This window comes from Oryctolagus cuniculus, chromosome 3 (genome assembly GCF_051225735.1).
Source record: "Oryctolagus cuniculus isolate XC-2025 breed Fujian yellow rabbit chromosome 3, ASM5122573v1, whole genome shotgun sequence".
Classification (NCBI taxonomy): Eukaryota; Metazoa; Chordata; class Mammalia; order Lagomorpha; family Leporidae; genus Oryctolagus; species Oryctolagus cuniculus.
Genome location: NC_142869.1, coordinates 24,550,704 through 24,577,194, shown reverse-complemented (window position 1 = coordinate 24,577,194; position 26,491 = coordinate 24,550,704). Strand labels below are relative to the sequence as shown.

Below are 26,491 nucleotides of genomic sequence, written 5' to 3'. Positions count from 1 at the left end.
AGGAGAGAATGATGGGATATATTCCAAGTCTTAAGAAAAAACTGTCAACCCAGATTACTGTACCCTGCAAAGCTCACATTTATGAATGAAGGTGAAATAAAGATCTTCCATAACAAATGGAAATTTAAAGAATTTGTCAAAACTCATCCAGCCTTACAAAAGATGCTTAAAGATGTGCTACACACAAAAACACAGAAACACGGTCATCATTATGAAAGAAGATGAAGGCAGAAAATATCCCAGTAAAAGTATAAAGGAAATCCAAAGTAAAAAATAAGAATATTTATGGAAAAAATGGCAGGGCTAAGTCATTACTTATCAATAGTCACCCTGAGTATAAATGGCTTCAACTCTCTAGATAGACTGACTAAGTGGAGGGCGGGGAGAACATCTATTTGCTGCCTATAAGAAACCGTATCTCACCAAAAAGGATACACATAGACTTAAAGTAAAAGGATAGAAAAAGATATTCTATGATAACAGAAACCAAAAAGGCACTGGTGTAGCTATCAGACAAAATGGACTTTAACATAAAAACTGTTAGAAGAGACAAAGAAGGGCATTATGAAATGATTAAGGAATCATTCAACAGGAAAATGTGACTATAATAAATTACAGGGCACCTGGCTATTTAAAAGAAATATTAATGAATCTAAAGGGAGACATAGGCTCCCTTATAATAATAACAGGGGACTTCAATATCCCACTTTCAGCAATGGACAGATCAACCAGACAGAAAATCAGCAAGGAAACAACAGTTAATTGACACTATAGACCAAATGGACCTAACAGATATCTACAGAATTTTTTATCCTACAGTTGCAAAATACATACACATTATTCTTACCAGTACATGGAACTTTCTTTAGAACAGACCACAGGCCAGGTAATAAAGCAAGTCTCAGCAAATTCAAAAAAATTGAAATCATACTACGCATCTTCTCTGACCACAACTCAAGATTCTCTAGAACATATACAAACACATGGAGGCTAAACGACATGCTCCTGAATGAACATGGGTCATAGAAGAAATCAAAATAGAAATCAAAAAACTATTGAGGAACCGTTTTATTTTTCATACTATTTGTGCTTGCTTAGTATTTGTACATTACTTAGTACAGATTTAATCTTCTGTGTATAAAATTAATTGAAAATAGATCTTAGTAAACAATAAGAATGGGAATAGGAGAGGGAGGAGGAAGAAGGGTGGGAGTGGCAGTGTGTGGGTACAATGGAAAGAATCACAATCAGTATGTTTCTAAAGTTATATTTATGAAATGCATTAAGTTTGTATACCTTAATTAAAAGGTTTCTGAGGAAAAAAAAAGAGTCGAGTCAAATCAGAGTATCTTGACAGTCACAAATATCAAATAGTGTGCTAAATTTCAGTGCATGGCTAATAATACTAACAAATGACACATCCTTAAGAATCTATTAGAAGCTGGGGCCCACATTGTGACGCAGCAGGTAAAGCCAACATCTGCAACACTGGCATCCCATGTGGGGCCAGTTCAAGTCCTGACTGCTCCACTTCCAATCAAACTCCCTGCTAATGTGCCTGGGAAAGCAGTGGAAGATGGCCCAAGTGCTTGGGATCCTGCACTCTAGTGGGAGACCCAGATAAAGCTCCTGGCTCCTGGCTTTCGCTTTGCCCAGCCTGGGCTTTTATGGTCATTTGGGGACTGAACCAATGAATGGAAAAATAGCTGTCTCTCTCTTGAAACCTGTTTTTAAAATAAATAAATCTTAACAACAGCAAAAAAAATTAAAAAAAATTAAAAAAAATAAATCTAGTGAAAGACCCACACATGATTATTTTTGGTACTGTACACTTAAGCCAAGTGTTCACTGATTTTTCCCCACACCCAAATCCAAACACTGCCAAAGATGCATGCACCCTTGATTAGGAACCCCTCCTACCAGCCATGGCTATTTACAGGAGACAGGTGGTGGGAGATGGAGAGGGTGCAAGATCATACACTAATGCTTTCAACTTAAAAAAAAAAAACACTATCAGTATTTCCTCTAAAAAAGAAAGAGTTCAGATGAACTAATGACAAAAATTTTCCTCATGTGTTCTTCAAGAGTTTTACGATCATATTAATTTTTTTTAAGATTTATTTATTTATTTGAAAAAGCAGAGTTACAAAGAGACAGAGGCAGAGAGAGAGAGAAAGAAAGTCTTCCATCCACTGGTTCACTATCCAGATGGCCACAATGGCCAGAGCTGCACTGATTTGAAGCTAGGAATCTGGAGCTCCTTCCATGTCTCCCACACTGCTACAGGGGCCCAAGGACTTGGGCCATCTTCTACTGCTTTCCCAGGCCATAGCAGAGAGCTGGATCAGAGGTGGAGCAGCCTGGACTTGAACTGACGTCCATATGGGATGCCGGCACTGCAGGTGGCGGCTTTCCTCACTATGCCACAGTGCTGGCCCCAAATATTATCTTCTTTTTTAATATTTATTTATTTATTTGAAGGGCAGAGTTACAGAGAGGCAGAGGCAGAGAGAGAGAAAGAGAGAGATTTCATCCGCTGGTTCACTCACCAGATGTCCGCAATGCCCAGAGCTGCACTGATCCGAAGCTAGGAGCCAAGAGACCCACTACATCATAGCACTGGCCCCATGCTATTATTTTTTAAAACCAATATTCACTTTAAAAAAAATGTGTATATACTTACATCTGGAAACAAGTAAAATTTTGGCACAGTAGCACGATTTAACATAAAACAATGGCATCTAAGACAATGATGTAAAGAACTAGATGAAGAAAACTTTTGATAAGTAGACTATGATTTAAATTCTCCTTAAAAAGATGGATTCTAGTCAGCAGAACTGAAGAATCTGTCTTGTTTCTTTAGTTTTCTTAATCAACTACATCTTCGGTATCTGACAGTAACATCATTATCAGAATTCACAGAATGAAAGATATAAAAACAGAAACCTACTAATTTGGGGGCTGGCACTCTGGCACAGTGGGTTAAGCCAAGATCTGCAGTGTCAGCATCCCATATGGGCACCAGTTCAAATCTCAGTTGCTCCACTTCCAATCCAGTTCCCTGCTAAAGTAACTGAGAAAGCAGTAGAAGATGGCCTAAGTGTTTGGGCCCCTGCACCTAAGTAGGAGACCTGGAAGAAGCTTCTGGCTCCTGGTTTCACCCTTGCCTAACCCTGGCTGTTGGGGTTATTTGGCAAGTGAACCAGGGGATGGAAGATCTCTTTCTCTCATTTTATTTGTCTCCCTCTTTCTCTGTAATTCTGATTTTCAAATAAATAAATGAATAATCTTAAAAAAAAGAAAAAAAAAGAAGCCAAATACCTTTGTATTTTCAGTCATAATGCCAGCCTACTACTAGTTAAGAAAAGCTTCTCCTATAAATGCACACTAAAATGATGCCATTTGATCAATAAAAAGACAATTCCAATACCCAATTATGAAGATTCAAAACATTTTACTTTCTTTCCACAGTCAATTAGTTCTCAGCAGAAAGCACAATGGGACGATATATAGTTAATACACAGAGCCTAAGAACAATCTGAAAAACATTAACCCCCATTTTAATAGAAATGAAAATGAATATTAGATTTTTGTTCTTTCAAAATGCAATCATCTAATTAATTCAGTCTAGCAAAGTGAAACATGGAAAAATGTTGTATTTTATCTTGCAAAAGTATATTTCAGTAAATTATGCACGATGAAAGACAAAATCACTATTCCATATATATTTTACAGAAATCATCGTAACTGTAGAAAGCCAGATTTCAAAAGTAGTGGAGGGGCCAGCGTTGTGGCGCAGCCATTGTGGCCATCTGGGGAGTCTGGGGAGTGAACTCGTGCATGGAAGACCTCTCCCTCCCTCCCTCCCTCTCTTTCTCTCTCTCTCTCTCTCTCTCTCTGCCTTTCCTCTCTCTCTCTCTGTGTAACTCTGAATTTCAAATAAATAAATCTTTAAAAAAAAAGTAGTGGAAACTGCGTCTTACACCAGTACGACCACAGGCAATGTAACTTCTTTGCACCTTGTTTCCTCATCTATAAAGGGACTTAGAGGCATGCATTGTGGCACAATGGGTTAAGCCACTGGTTCGGATGCCTGCATCCTACATTACAGTGCCAGTTCAAGTCCTGCCTACTCTGTTTCCCATCTTGCATTCTTGCTAATGCATCCCAGGAGATAGCAGATGATGGCTCAAGTGCTTGGGCCCCTGCCACCCATATGAGAAACTAGGAGAGAGTTTGGGGCCCCTGGCTTTGGCATGGCTCTGCTCTTTCGTTCCAAGTATTTGAGAAGTGAAACAGTAGATGAGATTTCCCTTTCTCTCTCTCTCGTTCACTCTCCCTCTGTAATCTTTCAAATGGAAGAAAATAAATTTTTCGAACTTTAAAACAAAAGAAAAATAAATAAGGGATTTAGATTTACTTATCTCTACATTTCCTCTTCTTAAGATGACACCAAAACAAAAAACAAAATCCACTATAGTTCTTAAAATCTGAAACATCACTCTGAATTTCTGGTAAATCTTTTATATACTTTATATGATCAATATGAATTCCACCATGATATAGCTATGAAAAAAATCAGGATTTCTCACCTGGAAGCTTATTGTCATGGAGCAAATTTCGAAGTTTACTACAAAGTTGGATCATGCTGCCCAACTGTCTATTTATTTTGACGTCTTGAATCCAGGCTGGGGTATGGCACACTGGACATCTGGTTCCAATGCAGTCACTTACACAGTTACTTTAATAGAATTCAAAAGAAAAAAATCAGCACATTCAACAGAATCTAAATACCAAAAATAAAGTTTGAGCAGTAAAAAAATGAAGCTGAGGATATTATTACAATAGTCACTATAAAATACTTTTTAAAATAGTGTGCTTTATAGAATACATGTGTAATCTCAATTTAAACTTACTGATATAATTTATTATGAAGAGACTATATTTAGCTTCACATCAGTCTGCATAATTCTTACCTGTACATAAATCTAAAGGATGACATCCTCTGAAAAGTGTGAGATTAGAGAGAGATAAATGACAAATCTAGTACCTTATACACAATGGACTTGCATCTTAGCCTTTCCCATCTTAACCCTTAACTCCTGATTTCATGGAAATACCTGGAAGTACTTCAAAGAGCCTGGAAAAAAATTATATTTTGTTTTGTTTTTGGATTATTGACTAAAGGCTTTAAAGTAGTTTTTAAGAAAAGATCTTCGCGGTGCGGTGGCTCACTTGGTTCATCCTCTGCCTGCGGCACCGGCATCCCATATAGGCGCCGGGTTCTAGTCCCAGTTGCTCCTCTTGCAGTCCAGCTCTCTGCTATGGCCCGGGAGGGCAGTGGAGGATGGCGCAAGTGCTTGGGCCCCTGCACCCGCATGGGAGACCAGGAAGAAGCACCTGGCTCCTGGCTTTGGATGGGTGCAGTGCCGGCCGTAGCGGCCATTTGGGGAGTGAACCAACAGAAGGAAGACCTTCCTCTCTGTCTCTCTCTCTCTCATTGTCTATACCTCCACCTGTCAAATAAATTAAAAAAAAAAAAAAAAAAAAAAAAGGGTCTTAGGGGGCCAGCACAGTGGCACAGCAGTTTAATGCCCTGGCCTGAAGCACCGGTTCCAGACCCGGCCGCTCCACTTCCAATCCAGCTCTCTGCTATGGCCTGGGAAAGCAGTAGAAGATGGTCTAAGTCCTTGGGTCCCTGCACGCACATGGGAGACCTAGAAGCTCTTGGCTTCAGATCAGCACAGCTCTGGCCATTGTGGCCAATTGGAGAGTGACCACCCCCCCAGCCCCGTGTAACTCTGACTTTCAAATAAATAAATCTTTAAAAAAAAAAAAAGATCTTTGTTTCTTTCTGACAGTTTATAACCCACATATTCTCAATGACTGTGAGTTAAATAAATATTAGTCTCACAGCTGGAATAGAAAGGTCTTACTAACTTTTGAGATTATCAACCCTTTGTAAATCTGATTAAATCATAAGCACAATGCTGAAAAAAAGAGAGGAGGGTTGTCATGGTTAGACATGGCTTCATGAGTAGGGGTTCGGCTCCCATTCTGAGGTATTAGGGAAGGTCAAGAGACTATGAGGTAGGTTTTGGTGGCTTTATAAGAGGGAAATAGACCAGAAGAGACAAAGGTGCTCCGCTCTCTTTTGCTCTATGATATCCTGTGCCAATACAGATGCAGCCTTGTTCCTCCTGAACCATAGGCAAAATGAACTCCCCTTCTTTACTACTGATCCAGTTTGTGTTACTGGCAACAGAAAATAGACTACTACAGGGCTCACAATTGCCCAAAACCCACCTGTGACTTCCAAAATAAGAACCCTATAGATACACTCCTTCTGTAGCCCTCCACTTGGGCTCCAGCAAGATTAGGTGATACAATGGGTTGTAAAGCCACATCTCCTCCCACTCTTTCAACTCATTTGCAGACACAAAGGATTCTTACAATAGGAATCATCTTTTATACAAAACTATGCCATTTCTAGTTGTTGTATCCTTAGCTCCTAGCATGATTCCTGATATAAAGTATTTTTTAAAAAATGTTGAAAGTGAATCTGTAATGTATAATGGTGTTGGGAAAGACCTTTGTAATCATCTAGCTCAAAAATGTCATGGAGCTCAATAAATGTCAAATTTCCTAGGCAAAGGAACTTTTGTGAGTTTGTTTGTTCATAATTAGGAACTCTAACTGTAATCCTTTTTTTACGGAGAGAGGTAGAGACAGAGAGAGAGGTCTTCCATCCTCTGGTTCACTCCCCAGATGGCCACAATGGCAGGGGCTGTGCCAGTCCGAAGCCAGGAGCCAGGACCCTCTTCCAGGTCTCCCACATGGGTGCAAGGGCCCAAGGACTTGGGCCATCTTCCACTGCTATCCCAGGCCATAGCAGAGAGCTGGATCATAAGTGGAGCAGCCAGGACTAGAACTGACATCCATATGGGATGCCAGCACTTCAGGGCAGGGCTTTAACCCGCTGTACCACAGCGCAGGCCCCAGTTTGTAATCCTAACACAAGTGACTATTCAGGTTATTTAAATCATCTATTATTGTGCACCACTTAATTATTTGAGGGTTACCATTAATATCTATAAAAAACAATCTGAGATTCACTTATCAAAAACCACTTCATTTTCACATGGGAAAAATAAGATTCAGTTGGTTAAGTCACTTACACAGCATTGCACCTATTACTAAGAATAATCTATCTGACATTCAGGTTGAATATCCATTATCCAAAAATGTTGAGACCAAAAGTATTTCAAACTTTGGAGTTCCCTATTTTGGGAATATGTGCATGGTCTTTACTGGTTAAGCATCCCTAATCTGAAAAATCCAAAAATCCAGAATCTGAACCTTTTAAAGCATCATGCCAGCACACATAGATTCAGATTTCAGAGCATTTTGGTTTATGGATTTTCAAAATACAGATGCCAGCCTGTTTCCTACAATGTGTAAACTACTTTCAAATTACTTTATATACATTAATCAAAAACACTAGAGAAATATGGCATTTCTCGATAAATCGTTACTCAGTGATCCAATATTTCCCCAAGTGACCAATGTATGATGCTATAAAATCATGCTGGGTGAAAAACTAATTCAAAATACAGGATAAACCACTTCAATTTAATATAACAGGACACAAAATTTACTGATATATTTTCAAATTCCACACTGTGATAAGCCTTTTTAAAGAAACTAATACTTGTCAAATTTTGGTTTAGTATCAAAAAAGAATATCCATAATGATCTAAAAAAGCTGTTGAAATTCTCCTTTTCACAACTACTGACATGCCAGACTATCGTCACAGACTTCAATCTGAAAACAACATATCACAACAGAATAGACTCATAGCAGAAAAGGCCCTAGCTGCCTACCACTAGGCACTACGCTCTAGTTGCTTTGTCATTAACCCAGTGATCACTATTGCACTGAAACAAAATAAATGGCTTGCAGTGGGCATTGGGGTGGGGGGTGTGGTGGAAAGAGATGGTAATCACTCATAAAGAGGTAATGGGAAGCATTTTGGAGATAGTAACATTTGAGCTGAAATGTATCTGGTAAAAAACTACCCTCAAAAAAATTCAGCAGAAGTATATCCCATGCAGAAAAAAATAGCAACTGCAAAAGTTCAGAGACAGAAACAAGTCAAGTGTGTTTAATGAAATAAAAGAAGGTAGCTAGGGGCCGGTGCCGTGGCTCACTTGGTTAATCCTCCACCTGTGGCGCCAGCATCCCATATGGGTGCCAGGTTCTAGTTCCAGTTGCTCCTCTTGCGGTCTAGCTCTCTGCTGTGGCCCAGGAGGGCAGTGTAGGATGGCCCAAGTGTTTGGGCCCCTACACCCGCATGGGAGACCGTGAGGAGGCACCTGGCTCCTGTGGGGAGCAATCCGGACTAGACTAAGTTACTCGAATTAAGACTTATTCTATGCATCTGCTCTCCTGTGGGGAGCAACCCGGACTAGACTGAGTTACTGGAATTAAGACTTATTCTATGCATCTGCTCTCCCACAATATGGCGCTGGGAGAGAAGTAAACAGCTTCCGCACAGCTGCCTCCAGTTCAACCAATAAACTGTAGGACTTGCTCCTGATTGGAGAGCAGCGTACTCGGCGTGTGGGCAGCCGAGTTAGGATTGGCGGAGGAGGACTATAAAGGAGGAGAGAGACGGCATGCACGAGGAACATCTATGGGGAACATCTAAGGGAACCCGTGCAGCCCCCGAGAGAACCGGCCGGCGGTGTGCCGCTCCCCTGCGGAAGTGGGGAATGCGGCCAGGGGGAACTGCCCTTCCACGGAGGTGGAAGGGATAGTAGCCAACCCGGGAAGAACCAGCAGCAAACCCGGGGAGGGCCGAGCAGATGAAAGAACAGCGCAGGGTCCTGTGTCGTTCCTCCACGAAGAGGGGGAGCGACAGCTCCTGCCTTCGGATTGGCGCAGTGCCAGCCATAGTAGCCATTTGGGGAGTGAACCAACGGAAGGAAGACCTTTCTCTCTGTCTCTCTCTCTCTCACTGTCTATAACTCTACCTGTCAAATAAATAAATAAAATAATAATAAAGAAAAGAAGGTGGCTAAAAGAGTTTGACCCATAGCAAAGTGAGGCCTAAGAGACACGCAGGGTACTGTGTTCCTGAATACAAAATTCGGATTTTATTCTAATGGAAATAGAAAGAGATGGAAGGATTTGAAGTAGGGTAATTATGATTTATATTTTTAAAACATTATGATAAGAGGGGTCCAGCATTGTGGTGCAGTGTGTTACACTGCTGCTTGAGACACCACCATCCACTCTGGAGTGCTAGTTCAAGTCCGGCTGTTCTGTTTCCATCCAGCTCCCTGCTACTGCACCTGGGAAAGCAGCAGAAAATGGCTCAAGTGCTTCAGTCCATGAAACCCACATTGGAGACCCAGATGGAGCTCCAGGCTCCTAGCTTCAGCCATTGCAATCATTTGTGCAGTGAAGTAGCAAGTGGAAGATCTTTCTCTCTCTCCCTCTCAGTTTCCCTCTCCCCCTCTCTAACTCTGTCTTTCAAAAAGATGAAATAACTCTATAGAACAAAATCACTGATAAGAATGCAGGAAATAGGGAAGCAGTAATGATGACAAAAAGGAGAGGCCAGTTATGAACTACTACAACAATCTGAAGAGAAGTAATATGATGGAGGCTTATGTGAAAGTTCACGATTTCAGGGAACATTTTGAGGTACAACTCAGAACTTAGTGACAAGGGAAAAAGACAAAAGAACAATAAGGTTTTATTACTTGAGCAGCTTCATACTCACTGGTATCATTTATTGTGATGACAATGTCCCAGGTCAGAACAGATTGAAGAAGACCAAGATATTTGCTCTGAACACATGAAGTGCAAAATGCCTTCCCGTCATCCAGATGGAGACAACAGGTAGGCAAAAGATACTATTTCCGACCACACCTTCATGCTGGATCTGCCCCATGTAACAGATGTTTCTAGAAACAAATCTTGGACCTCAAGCATCCTATCTCCCATAGATTCTCAGCCCAATAAAGTCACACACCAAATTATTCTCAAATATGCTTACACTTCAGAATGTAGTTTGTTTATGCCAGACAGCCATGTATTCATAAGTTAACATAAGTTAAACTCTATGGGGTAGGCAATTCAGGCCACAGTTAAGATGCCACTTGCGATGTCCACATTCCATATCAGAGTGCCTGAGTTCAACTCTCAGTTTCACTTCCGATTACCACAAGGAGATACTGAGGTCTTATCTTTTGTACCTGTGAATATAAGCTAATTTAAAAATAGGGCCTCCACCTGTGAGACCAGCATCCCATATGGGCACTGGTTCATGCCCCAGCTGCTCCTCTTCTGATCCAGCTCCCTGCTAATGTGCTTTGGAAAGCAGTAGAAGGTGGCACAAGTGCTCTGTCCCCTGCACCCACGTAGGAGACATGGATAAAGCTCCTGGCTTCAGCCTGGCACAGGCCTGACCATTGTGGTCATTTGGGAAATCTCTCTTTGTGTCTGTTTCTCCCTCTCTCAGTAACTCTTTCAAATAAATAAGATAAATCTTAAAAAAAAAAAAATAGTCCTTGTGGATGATCAAGTTAAGATGAAACCATCAGGGGCTGGCATTGTACTCCAGTGGGCAGCTTGCAACACAGGCATTCCATATCAGAATACCAAGTAATGGCTGTTCCACTTTGAATCTAGCTTCTTGCTAATGTGTCTGGGAAGGGAGTGGAGGATGGACCCCTGCCACCCACATGGGAGGAGAGGATGGAGTTTCTGCTCCTAGCTTAGACCTGGCTTTTGTAGCCATTTGGGGAGTAAACCAACAGGTACAAGATTTCTGTCTCTCCCTGGTTACTCTGCCTTTCAAACAAATTAAAAACAAAAAAACAAAAAACAGCCCCAAGATGTGCTCATCAGGATGAACCCTCATCCACTACAACTGGTATTCTCATAAAAAGGGGAAATTGGACCCAGAGACAAACACACCCAAACTCAAGGAAGAACACCATGTGCATGTGAAGGAAAAGATCGGAGTGATACAGCTACAAGCCCGAGAGTGACACAATTTCCAGCAACCCACGAGAAGCCAGGGAGCGGCACGGAACAGATCCACCCTCACAGCCCTCAGAAGGAACCAATACTGTAAACATCTTGATGCTGGACTTCCAGCCCCCAGAACTGTGACTCAATAAATTTGTTGTTAAACTATCCAATTTTTGGTATTTTCTAATGGTAGCCTTGGTAAACTAATACAATAAACACTAAGAACTTACATAATTTTCAAAGATTAGATTCAAGACTTAGCTGGTGAGGCAAAACAGCCACCACTCAAGACACCTGCATTTCATACTGGAGAGGGGGATGGAGCCCTTCCTCCACTTCCAACCCAACTTCCGCTAATGAATACAGGAATGAGGAAGCAGCAGATGATGGCCCAAGTACTTGGGTCCCTGCCACCCACGCAGAAGACCCATATGAAGTTCCTGGCACCTGGCTTTGGCCTAGATCAGCTCCAGCTATTGCGGGCATTTGGAGAGTGAACCAGCAGATGGGAGATATTTCTGTCTTTCTATTGCTCTTTCACATAAAGAAACTTAGGGAAAAAAAAAAAAAACTCAACCTGAAGATTAAAGAAAATATGTGTTTGAATTATATAAAAGACATTAATTTTTTCCCCAAGCTTAGCAAAACTACTATGTTGGACAAGTAATTCTGTTTGAGCTTTGATTTTCTTATTTGTAAATTAAGATAGTTACAAGGATCAAAAAAAGACAATACACAGTACATTACTTTATAGGCTCTGAAAGTTACATAAATATTAAGTACTATTATTCTCAATATAATTACATAATTGCTATCTAGCAAAAAATAGAGTTATACTACATGTATCAAACCATAATTACTCACCTACAGAAGATGTGTTCACATCCTCCTAAGCAAACAGGCTCCCTCAGAATATTACCACTATTTGAAAAAAGAAAAACAATCAAGACTTAGGTCATTTTTAGATAAACATTTCATGTTTAACATTTCATAAATCCAACACCCAATACTACCTTACATATTTCTCTTTTTCAAAGCGAAATTTTTAAGGATGCATTTATTAGAAAGGCTATTATGTCTCAGATAAATATTCTGTCATAACACACCTGCTGAATTCAAATAGCAACCATATTTAACACTTTTTATGATGTATTTGCTGGTAAGCTGAAGAAAAGAACAACTGCGTTCAAGGACCTCAAAACCTTTTAGCAGTAAAACCAACTAAAGGCTTCTTCTTTCAACTACTAAAGTACATCATTATTTAATGATTAAAGTATAGACCACATATCTCAAAATATGACCCACAAGTAGAATGATCACATATACACTATCCAAATGAGAACATTTCTGACAATGAAGCGGCTGACAACTGGATCATATGCTAGAACAGCAGGTGCAAACAAGGAGTGGCACAAGTAAACCATTTGCCATGGTCTGAGTATGATTTGGCCCACAAATTCATAAAATTTGATCCTAAAGTCTCATGATATTGGTACTGAGAGGATGAAAGCTTAATTACATTTTTAATAGGTAGGACCTTTCAAAGTAATTAGACTGGATTAGGTCATCAGGGTGAATGCCCGTGATCAAATCTTAGTGATTTTATAAGAGATAGATGGCTACATGCTCTGTCTCTTGCCACCTCAGAACTCTGGCAGCAAGAATGCCATCATCAGAGAATAAACCAATGGGGCCTGCACAATCTTAAGACTGGGAACCTCCAAATCACTGAGACAAAATACACATCTTTTCTTTATAAAGTAGCCTGGCAGTCACTAAATAATGAAAAACTGAAAAATATACAAAGTTGGCAGTCTGCAGGCTGAATGAGATTCACTATAATTAAGGGAAGAGAAGGAAAAACAAAATACCCCCAATGTTGTCTATCAAAACCCCTACTACGCTTGAGCGTCTTAAGGCACAGGTACTTACTAATAAACATCCATCAAATCATTATACTCAGTGAACATAACATATCAAGAACAAACTAGAGAAATAAAGTGCTTTAATACACTACCACTAGAACATTTGTGTATTTACACCAGTTATATTTGTACACATATTACATATAAATAAATAAAAAGACTGCATTTTTCAAATGATTCAAAGTATCAAATAGCACATTCTAATAGATATGAACATTAAAGTGAAACTGAACTTTTAGAAAGAACTTTGAAAACAGAATACACACCTACATTACTCTCAAAATACTAAAAATAGTGCTAACTGGCATAAAACCCATTACTTTTTAAAAACTCATAGTATCTGAATTTTCTTTCACACTACAAAGAATGCACTGATAAAAATATGCCTTCTGTGACTACAGTAATCAAAATGATTGCTTTTACAACATTCATGCTACTCCTATTTTTGTACATTATTTGACCTTGCAAACCTAACTTCTTTTCCAATCAAATAAGTTCAGTTCTACTTCACTCCAGCTCTGCCTCTAGAATCTCAAAAGTGGTATTATCTCACTTCCTCCTAGCATTAACAGCCTTCCTCTATTTCATTGCAGTATCCTGCCCAAACCTGCACCTTCATGCTACTGATCAAGAGAGCTCTCCATTCAGTCCTGTAGCTCCTTGGATTCCCCACCTATCTAACCCAGGTCATAAATTTAACTGCTTCAGGGCCATTTTTGCCAACACCCTTATTCTGCTAATCTCTTAGACACTCATGAATATCAATATACAATGCTGGAAAAGCATATGAATAACAATATAAAATGTAGAAAGATACATAAACTGGTCTCTTTATTCCTCTTTGTATCTCTACCAAAGTGAGGTATTGGGTGTTCCCTGGGTAAACAAATGAATTGATGTTTATTCAAAACAATCAGTTTCCATGCTCCTTTATTTCATTAAGCTTAGTAGAGCTAAATGTATGAAAACTTTTCACTATCCAAAACATTCCTATCTCTTCACCACTGATCTTACCTCCCCTCCAGTCTCAGAGACTAAGATCTCCTTCAGTCATGATCTTCCCTTCTAACATACTCCATTCTTATCATTATAGTAGCCTTTCTTCTTCTTTTTTTATTAATGTCACTTATATTTTATTTCAATATCTCTCTTAGGATTATTTTATTTGAAAGACAGAGGAGTTACGGAGAGAAGTAGAGCCAGAGAGAGAGAGAGAGAGAGAGAGGTCTTCCATTCCACTGGTTCACTCCCCAAATGACCGCAACAACCAAAGCTGAGCTGATCCAAAGCTAGAAGCCAGGAGCTTCTTCCAGGTCTCCCACACAGGTGCAGGGGCCCAAGGGCTTGGGCCAGCTTCTACTGCTTCCCCAGGCCCAGCAGAGAGCTGTATTAGAAAAGGAGTAGCTGGGACACGAACCAACGCCCATATGAGATGCCGGCGCCGCAGGCTGGGGCTTTAACCTGCTGTGTCACAGCAGTGGCCTGCCTTTCTTCTTCAAGTCACCTCTAAACATGTATAGGAAACCTAAAAAATATACTTGGCCCAGTCTCAATTTGCCCCAGTGCTTTCTTTTCTTGAATGAAAAAAAGTTCCTAAACGTGTGTTCACTCCTACATCCTTACCTTCCTAACTTTACCTCCTACCACTCTGTAGGAACTACCCTCCAAAGCATTGTTGGGTCGTCAGTCTCCTGTTAAATAATTCTGAGTTGCTTTTTTCTCTGAAACCTTGCCCTACACTGAGTTTTAATTTTCTTGTTGCACACTCTATCTACCTACTTCAGCATTACCTTAACTGCTGCTTTTCCCATTTCATAAGGTAGGCATACCTCCCAGGATGCAGTCCACAATCTTTTGGCTTTCTCTGGTAATAACTGACTGAGTGCCTTGATTCTAGATCTCTTTCTCTCTCTGCCTCTCCATAAGTAAATAAAATAAATCTTTAAAGGGGGGGGGGGGGAATGGGAGTAATTATGGTACAGTGGGTTAAGCCACTATCTGAAATGCTGGCATCCCATGTGGGTACCAGTTTGACTCCCAGCTGGTTCCACTTCTGATCCAGCTCCCTGCTAATGCACCTGAGAAAGCAGTGGAAGATGGCCCAATTACCTGGGCTTCTGCCACCTACTCGGGAAATGCAGAAGGAGTTTTAGGCTCCAGGTTTTGGTCAGTCCATTGAGGAGTTAACCAGTGGACAGAAGATCTCTTCTGTTTCTCCCTTTCTCTATCTGTCATTCTTAATAAGTAACATAAATCGCCTTTGCGTTCTCTCTCCCTCTCCCAACATGGCGGCCTCAGCAAAAAAGAAGAATAAGAAGGGGAAGACTATCTCCCTGACGGACTTTCTGGCTGAGGATGGGGGCACTGGTGGAGGAAGCACCTACGTCCCCAAGCCAGTCAGCTGGGCTGATGAAACGGACGACCTGGAAGGAGATGTTTCCACCACTTGGCACAGCAACGATGACGACGTCTACAGGGCGCCCCCAATTGACCGTTCCATCCTTCCCACTGCTCCACGGGCTGCTCGGGAACCCAATATCGACCGGAGCCGTCTTCCCAAATCGCCACCCTACACTGCTTTTCTAGGGAACCTGCCCTATGATGTAACAGAAGACTCCATTAAGGAATTCTTTAGGGGATTAAATATTAGTGCCGTGCGTTTACCACGTGAACCCAGCAATCCAGAGAGGCTGAAAGGTTTTGGTTATGCTGAGTTTGAAGACCTGGATTCCCTGCTCAGTGCCCTGAGTCTCAATGAAGAGTCTTTAGGTAACAGGAGAATTCGAGTGGATGTTGCTGACCAAGCACAGGATAAAGACAGGGACGATCGTTCCTTTGGCCGAGACAGAAATCGGGACTCTGACAAAACAGACACGGACTGGAGGGCCCGTCCCGCCACGGACAGCTTTGATGACTACCCTCCTCGGAGAGGGGACGACAGCTTCGGAGACAAGTATCGGGATCGTTACGATTCAGACCGGTATCGGGATGGGTACCGGGATGGGTACCGGGACGGCCCACGCCGGGACATGGATCGGTACGGGGGTCGGGATCGCTATGACGACCGGGGCAGCCGAGACTACGATCGGGGCTATGACTCCAGGCTAGGCAGTGGCAGAAGAGCGTTTGGTAGTGGGTACCGCAGGGATGACGACTACAGGGGAGGCGGGGACCGCTACGAAGACCGCTATGACAGACGGGACGACCGGCCGTGGGGCTCCAGAGACGATTACTCCCGGGACGACTACAGGCGGGAGGACAGAGGTCCTCCCCAGAGACCCAAACTGAACCTGAAGCCTCGGAGTACACCTAAGGAAGACGACTCCTCTGCTGGCACCTCGCAGTCCAGTCGGGCAGCTTCTATCTTTGGAGGGGCAAAGCCTGTCGACACAGCTGCTAGAGAGAGAGAAGTCGAGGAGCGGCTGCAGAAGGAGCAGGAGAAACTGCAGCGCCAGCTGGACGAGCCCAAGCTGGAGCGGCGGCCCCGGGAGAGACACCCAAGCTGGCGAAGTGAAGAAACTCAGGAACGCGAGCGGTCAAGGACAGGAAGTGAGTCATCGCAGACTGGGACTGCAGCCGCTTCTGGCAGAAATGCGCGGAGGAGAGAGAGTGAGAAGTCTCTAGACAACGAGACCCTCAGTAAGGAGGAGGACTGTCACTCTCCAACTTCTAAGCCTCCCAAACCCGATCAGCCTCTAAAGGTAATGCCAGCCCCTCCACCAAAGGAGAATGCTTGGGTGAAGCGAAGTTCTAACCCTCCTGCTCGGTCCCAGAGCTCAGACACAGAGCAGCAGTCCCCGACCAGTGGTGGCGGGAAAGCAGCCCCCGCCCAGCCAGCCGAGGAGGGACCAGGAAGGAAAGATGAGAGCAAAGTAGATGGGATGAGTGGACCCAGAGGCCGCGGTCCAGGAGAGGGCGGGAGCAGAGAGCACTGGAAGGAGTCGGACAGGAAAGATGGCAAAAAGGAACAAGATGCCAGATCTGCACCTGAGCCAAAGAAACCTGAAGAAAGTCCAGCCTCCAAGTTCAGTTCTGCAAGCAAGTACGCTGCTCTCTCCGTGGACGGTGAAGATGAGAACAAGGGGGAGGACGACGCTGAGTAGCCCCCTCATGCCCCGCGCGCTCCTCACCTCCACCCCGGGACACTCAAGAGCAAATCAAACCTCTATCCAGCAAGACACAATAAAACTCACCATCTCCTGGAAAAAAAAAAAAAAAAAAAAGTAACATAAATCTTTAAAAAGTAAAAATAAATAAATGCCATGATCTGTTTCTTTTAAGTTTCCTCTCTAACTTGACTCTGAATATTTTATCTATAGTTCTTACCCCTCATTCTAGCAATAAGATGTTATCATGTAATTAGCAATGATTTAACATCTACAAATTATGGCTCAGTTTTACTACTTATTCTAATTAGTGAGCTAGAATATATTTTTGTCATTAATAAGTGAGGAAAGATACAGGAAATTTGTATAAGTAGGTGTGTGTGTGTGTGCATGGGTGTATACACATGCACCTGTGTACACTGGGGGAGGGAACAAGGAGAGAAGTGTAACAGTCACAGTGTTAGGGGGTTGTGCTAATTTCAAAAGAATGCCAATAAAGAGTTGCAGAAAGTTTAGACACGCTACGCAAAGGAAGACACTGATCCAATCCAAAGCCAGACTCTGTGAGAAATGCTAGAGCTTAGGTAAGAAAATATTCTAAAGTAAAATAAGATTAGCTATATCTAAGAGTTTTTATCAAAATTCTAAGTGAACCCAACTTTAACTAAACAATTATATTGCCTGAAATTCACCCTTCAGATACACTTGTAACCAAAAATGAAACTTTGAAACACCAAGGTAGCTTGACAAGATTCTCATCATTTCTAGAGATTAAGAAATAATAGAATTCAGATGTCACATATATTTTTAAAAAGCAGTCAGAATGGCATAAGACTTCAGTGAAAAGTGATGTTATACATCAGTGGAGCAAGATCTTCCAAATAACAACTGAATATTTTACTCAAATTCTATACCCAGTCATCTCACTTAGTGCAAAGTTAACAGAGAATAGGTAATAAGAAAACACATCTTTGAGTACAAAGAAAAGAAATAATGTCTATAGTGGAAAAAAAAGATAAAAAAATAGCAGTGTAACTATATTGTTTATCTATGCAAAGATAAATGCTTGAAAAAACTAAAACAGGTGAAAAGGGTAGTCTAGAGTATAGAACTTAGTGGTGATAAAGGATGAGGCAACACGTTTTCAACACAGACCTTCTCTATTGACTTTATCAACTACATTCATGTACAGTTTTGATTTAAAATGCTTCTTAAATATGATGAATGGCACAATGGTGAAGATGCCACTTGAAGTGTCTGCATTCTATGCTGGAGTAACTGGGTTTGAGTTCCACTTCAGCTTCCATTTCCAGTTTCCTTGTAATGCACACCCTGGGAGGCAGCAGTGATAGTTCAACTACTTAGGGTCGCACACCCTGGGAGGCAGCAAAGATGGTTCAATAACTTAGGGTCTCTATCATCCAAATGGTAGATCCAGATGGAGTTCTGAACTCCTGAAGTCAGCCTGCCTGTTGTGAACATTTGGGGAGTGAACCAATGGATGAAGAATCCCTCTCTGTCTACCTTTCAAACGAATAAAGGACTATTTTTTTAAATAAAACTTTGATATAAAAGCACATTTTAAGGATATTCACTCCAGCACTGATTGTTCTAACAAAAGGCTAGAAACAACAAACATTTTTCTCAGGAGGAAGTGGTTAATAAATCATGAGAGAGAGACTTGCCATGCAGTGTCTTCTCATTTGGTGCACACAATGCTAAAATGAACACAGAGAAAAAATTGAGAATCAAGAGGTACTGAAGATTCAGACTTTTCATTCATTCATTCATTCCGCATTTAATGATGATATCTGTTATTTTAATTTTTTCACACATACATTTATTGTTTTCAATTTTTAGAAAATGTAACACTAAGATGGTCTTCACATTCTGGTAGTACTCAAGTTATGCAAACATTTTTCCCATTGCTGTTCAAGAAAAGCTCTGCTCTGGCTGGGCCAGTGTCTGTAATGATTCTCAGATATCCAATTCCAAATCCCCAACTCTGCTCAGACTCTTCTCCTCAGCCTGGAATACACTTCCTTTTCTTCAGAATCCATCCAAGTGTAACATACTATACAAAATCTATTCCAAGATTATATAGCAAAAATTACACTGAAAGACAACCACAAAAATTCCTGGATGTTAGTTTCCATTTCATCACTTATGTAAAATCCATGCTCTCCCATTTGGGGAGTGAACCAGTGGATGGAAGACCTCTACCCCTCCTCCCACCATCCTCTCTCTCTGCCTCTGCCTCTATATAACTCTGCCTTTCAAATACAATAAATAAATCTTTAAAAAAATTTTAAACAATATTTTATACCCAATGGACACACATAATTATGAAATCTGCAAACTGGAGGGAGACTTAAAATCAAGGATGGACATTTGGTGTAGCAGTTATGACACTGCTTGAGATGCCTGCAACCCACATTAAAAATCCTGGGTTCAATTTCTGGCTCTGCTTCCAATTCCAGCTTCCTGCTAATGTGCACCTTGGGAGGCTGCAGGTAATGGCCGAATACTTGAGAGTCTCATACAGGGTACTTGGACTGAGTTCCTGGCTCCTAGCTTCAGTTTGGTTGACCCTCAGCTGTTGTGGACATTCAGGGAGTGAAGCTGTGAATGGAAGATCTCTGTCTCTCTGCCAGTTAAATAAACAACAAAATAAAAAAACCCACTAATTTACTTTACTTTTTATAGATGAAGATATCAGAGTTCCAGAAAAAGGTATACAAACTGCTCTCCTTAGAAAATTAACTATGTGAACCAACCAAATATTTTGTTGTTAGAGTTGTTAGACTACTAGTCCTTGTATCATTTGATCTAGTGTTACCTTCATGCCACTTGACTCACTCCACATGTATTTTACAATTATTTTTAGCACAGTGTCATTTGCCAACAGTATTCCACCTGTCTCTATTTATAAATATCTACATATACCACAAGGCCCAATTCAAATACCCATGAAGCTTTCCTCCACTGGCCCCATCTAAGTACATCCCACATCCCATTGGCCCTCATCATAATTTACCCTGAACTGTGTGTACATTTTAGCCCTTACAACTAAGCATACACTCCTTAAGGGTAGACACTATACAACCCTATTACCATGTAGTGCCACAGGGATTCTTGTTGCTCTAATGAATAACCAGCCAGAGCAAACAGAAGGAAGCAATCGTCCCATTTAAAAGATAACTAGCCTGTAAGAATGCCTCTGAACATTTGAAACTCCAGAAGAAAGGTGAGAGATAAACACTTGAGTCAGGCAATCTACCCTTTATTTTATAGAAGTTTATATAGTTCTTAACACAAAACAGGTAATGCTCTAAGTATCTTATAAATATTAACTCATTTAATCTCCATAATAACTTAGAAACTATGATTAGTTCACCTGACAGATGAAAAAAAGTTGCCTCCAAACACTGAGGATTTGAGGCCAAGGAATCTGAGTTGAGAATCCAGGCTCTTAACCAGCACACTATGCTGTATCGACACAGAAGAGAATACAGAGGCAGATATTTGGTGTATTGGTTAACGTCCCATATCAGAGTGCTTGGGTTGAGTCCTGGCTCAGCTCCTAATTCCAGCCTCCTGCTAATGTATGCCCTGGGAGGCAGTGGGTGATAGTTCAAGTACCTGAGTTCCTAGCAACCACGTGGGACTCCTGGACTGAGTGTTTGACTCCAGGCTTCAGCTTGTTTCAGCCCCAGCTATTGCAGGCATTTGGAGAGTCAACCAGTGGATGTGAGGTCTCTCTGTTTCTTTCAAATAAACCAGATAAATAAAAATGTAAAATACATTAAAATGTAAAAAACATTCTGTGCTCAGGGGCTGTGTGAAAACAGGCTTCTGGCTTGACTCAGGCAACAGTTTGCCAAACTCTGTTTTAATGGGTAAAATATCTTATGCTTGAAAATCATTTTTGGTGTAAAATTTTATAACACACGGACTTTAATATTTAAAAATGATCTTGCTTTTCTCCCCTGCTGTGTCTGCAAAATTGACACGTTCACTAGTGAATAACTTGTGATGAGTTGTGCTTTACCCAAAGGGCACAAAATCATCCTTTCTGCCTCTGCTTCTGCGTCTCCCTCTGCCCTTGTAGATGTCACTGCTGGGAAGGAGCAGCTCAGGATGGTCTGCTTCTTGCCTTGCTGCCTACCATTCAAAGCAGTGTGGTATTATTTGAAACTGTGTCAGTATGTCCTTTGACAGAGTTTCAGAGTTCTACCCAGTGGGCTAGTGATTACCCTGATTTCCTAGACATTCAGCTTGTAGCTGTCATCTGTCTTGCGTGCCCAGCTGCCGTCTGTCTTGGGGAGCACGTTGTTTCTGATCAGCAAGCTTGACTTGCTGGTGAAGGTGCGCTGACAACATTACAGGGCATCCTTCCTTAACCTTTAACATAAGTATGGCTTCAAGGTGAAGCTGATGCAAAGGTTCAGGAGGCCACATGTGACATTTGTGTTATGACCAAACCTTACAACCAGATAGAATCTCTTTAAAGATTTGGGAAAATGGGATAGGAAGATCTTATTTGAGAAGCTGGCAGAAAGCACAGAGGTAAGGTGTTCCTAAAGGATGCAGGAAATAATGAGAGATGCAGTATAAAAGCCCCAGGTGTCATATAACACTGTTTTGTGAATGTAAATCACTAGGTACCTCTTGGCATATTTTAGGGGTAGGAGGGTTTAACATTTTTGACAGTGGTAAGTTGGCTCTTTTAAATCAACATTTAGGAAAAAGTTACAAGGTAACCCTATATCTTTTAAAATAGGTGATTTCTCCCCCACCCCAAATTAGCACTTTTAAAAAAAATCAGCAAAGCCTGAAATATTATGATGCTATAGAAAAAATTTGCCAAGGCCTATGTGAAAATATGAATTATAAGAAAAAGTTATGATATAGTTTATCCATCATAAATAATTTTTAAAAACTCACTAGCATTCAATATCATTCACTAGCAAACTGGATGAGCTATATTAAAAGTCTGGGTATGGCTAATATCTATCTTCAGTCTTTTGGCTCTTACTATCTACTCATTTCATTTAAAAACTGGAAAATATCTGGTAGAGAATAAAAAGTGAAATTGGCTTTGTTAGATTCCAAGACCGCCTATAGATTACTCATATCAATTACCTGTTTTCTCTCTCCCAAGTCATCTGGCAAGAACAGATCTTATTATTTTTTATTTTTATGATGTATTATTTATTTCACAACAGCTACCACACTCAACAGTTTACACATACAATTGATCAAATCATTGTTACTCAGGAGAAACTGAGGCACAGAGCAGCTGAATGATGAGGCCCTCTTAATAGCATCCAAGCTAGAACCTGAACTCAGTTTTGACTCTATAGTCTATCAGGAGAAACTGAGGCACAGAGCAGCTGAATGATGAGGCCCTCTTAATAGCACCCAAGCTAGAACCTGAACTCAGTTTTGACTCTATAGTCTAAGTGAGGCTCTCAGCTTCCACGTAGACAAGGCCTCCTGAATGTCTAACTTCTATTAAAACTATTAAGTTGTTGACTATAATTGCTTATGTTATTACAACTAGCAGGCACAGTTACATGTTTCTTACTCTCAGATGCACAAACCCTGTACTGTGGAAAACACAACTCAGGATATCCTCATGTACTCATTCTGGCAAAAGCATCAATTTTTAGGGAGTGTAATGTCATTTGTCACAGACACTAAGTTTTTGTAAAACTATAAATGCAAAATTCTGTGACAGCTCAGTTCTCATTTTTAAAGAAAAGGCTGCTGTTACTTACACTTCACGTGCTACACTACTTAACAGCAGCAATAAAATTCTGCAAGTTGGAAATCAGGGGTAAAAACAATCAAAACAGATCCTCAGAAAGAAATAGGGTCATGACAGCTGCAGGCAAACAGAAAAACCACCAGAGCCATCTTGATACAGAAATACTGAGCCGTGCATACAGCAAGTGCTCAGTGAGTCCTTTTAGAAGTGAAACGGAGCCAAGCCCTTGGTTTTTATAAATCTTCTTAGTTTCTATACTATGAAAAGTTGTGGGACAGGGCCGGCATCGCGGCGCAGCAGGTTAAGCCCCAGCCTGGGTCACCCAGTTCCGGTCCTGCTTGCTCCACTTCTGATCCAGCTGCCTGTTAACGTGCCTGGGAAAGCAGCGCCTAGGCTCCAGGATGGAACTGCGGGCTTCTGCCTTCTGCCTGCTCCGCGGGGCCACTGCGGCCGTTTGGGGGAGTGAGCCAGCGGATGGAAGATCTAAGAGCTGCAAGATCGCCAGTCTTTGGGCCATCCAAGGACATGAGAACTGGATTGATGGCGCCCATCACAGGGCAACCTCCAAACTCCCGTTAAGAAAGGTCCCCAAACACTCCGCGCTGTCCCCTCTCAGGCAGCTGCTAGGGGACATGCCAACAAACACAGCCACCCAAGCAAAGCGCGCCACGGCTGCTTCAAAGTCCGCGGGCCTGGGTGTCCCGCCCCGCCCCGGCCCCGCGGATCGCGCTGCGGAGCCGGGGTCGGGGAAGCCCCACCTCCAGGCCGCTCCGCCTCACTGAAGTTGCACAACTGCCGTTGGAAGTTGGGCTCGGAGCCCAAGGGGACAGGAAAGCCGCCCAGGAGGATAAGAATGGGGGCCAGGGAGGGCTGACCCACACCAGATCCGCTGGGCAGGGACTGAGAGGCACCAGGCAACGGCAGATTTGGAAACGGCCTCCCGCCCCAGGCCTCGGCCTCGCGGCCACCCCCTCCGACTTCCGTCCTCACCAGCGCGAGCAGCGCAGCAAGTTCTCCAGGCGGCCGAGCGCGGCGCGGCTGTGGGCCCAGGCTCCACCGCCCGCCGGATCCATGGCTGGCGCGGGCCAAGGCAGGTTCCCCGAGCGGACCCTCGGCTGCCGATGCCCCTGCATCGCCCCCGCTTTCGCGGGAAAGGCTCCTCCGAGAAGCGACGGCGGGCTCCCGGGGCGGCCGACAAGATCCGAGCCAAACGGTTCCCGCGTTTGGGTTGGCGGGACGGCGGGGGGTGGGGCTCGGGAGGGGCGGGGCGGTGAGAGCGCGCTGATGGACAGGGTGGGCGGAGTCTGCGGACGGGGTCGATCAGGGCGTGATCGTGAGCCCGAGCTGCCTGCGGGACCTGGAGGGGAGGGGCCGCGGGAGCACGCCGGAGGGCGGGGTGGGCGGGGCCTACGGACGGAACCTATCAGGGTAGCGGCTTACACGCCCGGGTGCGCGCGGGCCCAGAGGGGCGGGGCACGGGCCCGTGGGCGCCCGAAGTTGGCGGGAAAGGAGGCGGGTCCCGAAGTAGTGAGCGCGCCCCTGAAAGCGTAAAGCCAGGGAGGAAAGGCAAGCCCCAGAATTTGGGGAGCAGTGGTCTTAGGGACCTGCGGCCGGATTTAACTGAGGGAAATTTCACAAACGTAGAAACTTCTGGTTGAGCATTCTCTGTGAAGAGCTCTGTTGTGACTGCTGTCGAACTTGGAAGAGCTTTGCTGTGACGCTGAGGTACCTCTCAAGAGTATGTGTTTCCTTCCCGCCCCAGCTGTGGGGTATGAACCAAGTATAACCAAGAAAGCCAAACTAGAACACAGCTAGTAATCATCAGAGAGAGGCTCTCTAAGGATAATGATACTTGGGAATAACGAAGCATTGCAAAGACTCTCCCTCAGGTGTTTTGTATCACCGCGATCTGTATTATATGCATGTGTGTGTGTGGGTGTGCGCACGCGCGCGTTTACCCCTGTATTCCAAAACTTACAAATATCCAGAGACTGGCTACATCTGACTTGTTCCCCAATACAGCACTAGGATGCGCAGGTGCAATGCTTGGCTCCGTGTAGGGTCTCAGTATTTATTCAAACATTGGACTGTAGACAGGCGCTGTTATAAGTGCTGTCTTATTATCTAGTCTAAGCCTGAGGAACCCCATGCAGTGGGTATTAAAATCTGAATGTTTGTTTCAACGAAGTTGAATCCCTCAATATTTGGTTGTAGTGCCTTTGGGAGGTAATTAGGTTTGGATGAGATTATGAGGATGAAATCCCCATAATGGTGTTGGTGTCCTTCTAAAAGAAAGTACTGGCTTGCTCTCTGACACAGAGAACACAGCAAGGAGGCAAAGAAACCTCTTACCTATATCCATCCTACTCTCAGACGCCCAGCTTCCAGAGAAATGTCTGTTGTTTACAAAATGCATACATATTGGGAAGGAAGACATAAAACTGCTAGCAAATGTCATTATTGCATGTATAGAAAATTCAAAAGTACATCATAAGTACCCCTGGAACAATGTTAGTGTAGCAAAGTGGCGAATTACATGTACAATTTCATTGTTGTTCCATGTATGGGTAAGAGCTAGGATTTGAAATTTAAAAACAAAATTAAGCATCATTTAAAATTGCATCAGGTTAAGCTACCCAAACTGTGGTGTTTTGTTATAACAGCCTGAGGTAAAGCAGTGTCATTCACAAGACTATGCTGGTGTGGCTCAGAAATTCTAATTCATTTATCCAGGGATAATGACAGAGACAGGATTGTAATGCAGATCTTTGTGGTCCATAATGGCTACATTAAATTCTGAAGGCTCAAGGAGTTCAAAATGAAGCAACAGAATTAGTAAAACTATAAAAGGTCTTAAGGTATTTTAACTAGACCTATGGTGGCATATAAAATAACTATTTAAAAAAATGAGAGACACCCAAGAAATTAGTCTTTGATTATTAATCCTGGTAAGTCATTGCTTAATCTTTGCTGTGGGAGCCCTGTTGTGGCACAGCGGGTTAAGTACTGCTTGCAGTATCAGCATTCTGTATGAGAGCCCCAGTTCCAATCCAGTCTAATTTCTTGCTAATGTGTCTGGGAAGGTTTTTGGGCTGCTGCTGGGAGACATTGAAGGAGTTTCTGGCTCCTGGCTTTGGCCTGGCCAGGACCCAGCTGCTGCACCCTTTTGGGGAGTGAACCAACGAATGAAAAATCTCTTTCGCATGTGCTGTTTCTCTCTTTCTCTCCTAGTCTGCCTTTCAAATAAACAAATAAGTCTTTGGAAAAAATCTTTAGAGACCAACAGAGAAGGCACATTCTAGGAAACTTCATCATGTAAAAAAATTTCATCATTTGGATTTGGGGTATTATTAAATGAGTTTAAATGTAAAACCATGGACATCATAAGTATTCAGTAACTAGTAGCTAAAATTAAGATAATTTATATATTTTATATTCAGCACCATTAGTGCTTTACTTATTAAATAATAATACTGAACTTTTTTATTTTTAAATTTTATTCCAGGTGTGAAAATTTCATATATTTCCTATATACAAATTCAGGAACACAGTGATACATCCCACCCTACCCCTGTTTCATGCCCCCATCCTTCCTCCTCCTCCCTCTCCAATACCCATTCATTTTTTTGTATTGATAATT

The 26,491-nt window shown here is 42.3% G+C and overlaps 2 protein-coding genes across 5 annotated transcripts in view; one reads left to right on the top strand and one right to left on the bottom strand.

Annotated features, from left to right (window-relative positions):
* Window positions 1-24,209, bottom strand: part of BARD1 (BRCA1 associated RING domain 1) — an 87,919-nt gene extending 63,710 nt beyond the window's left edge. For 2 of the 4 annotated variants that reach the window (XM_008259118.5, XM_089328991.1), the window contains exons 1-3: window positions 23,842-24,209; window positions 11,912-11,968; window positions 4,593-4,741 (exon numbers count right to left, since the gene is read on the bottom strand). In XM_008259118.5, the coding sequence (XP_008257340.5) occupies window positions 4,593-4,741; window positions 11,912-11,968; window positions 23,842-23,984 (349 nt within the window). In that variant the 5' untranslated portion in view covers window positions 23,985-24,209. The remainder of the gene's footprint in view (window positions 1-4,592; window positions 4,742-11,911; window positions 11,969-23,841) is intronic. The other 2 variants (XM_017343084.4, XM_089328992.1) reach the window with 2 other exon arrangements.
* LOC149127287 (eukaryotic translation initiation factor 4B) lies at window positions 15,229-17,230 on the top strand. Its single transcript, XM_089328993.1, has one exon. The coding sequence runs from the start codon at window positions 15,258-15,260 to the stop codon at window positions 17,073-17,075; it is 1,818 nt and encodes a 605-aa protein (XP_089185119.1). The 5' UTR covers window positions 15,229-15,257; the 3' UTR covers window positions 17,076-17,230.
* Window positions 24,210-26,491: the final 2,282 nt, after the last annotated feature.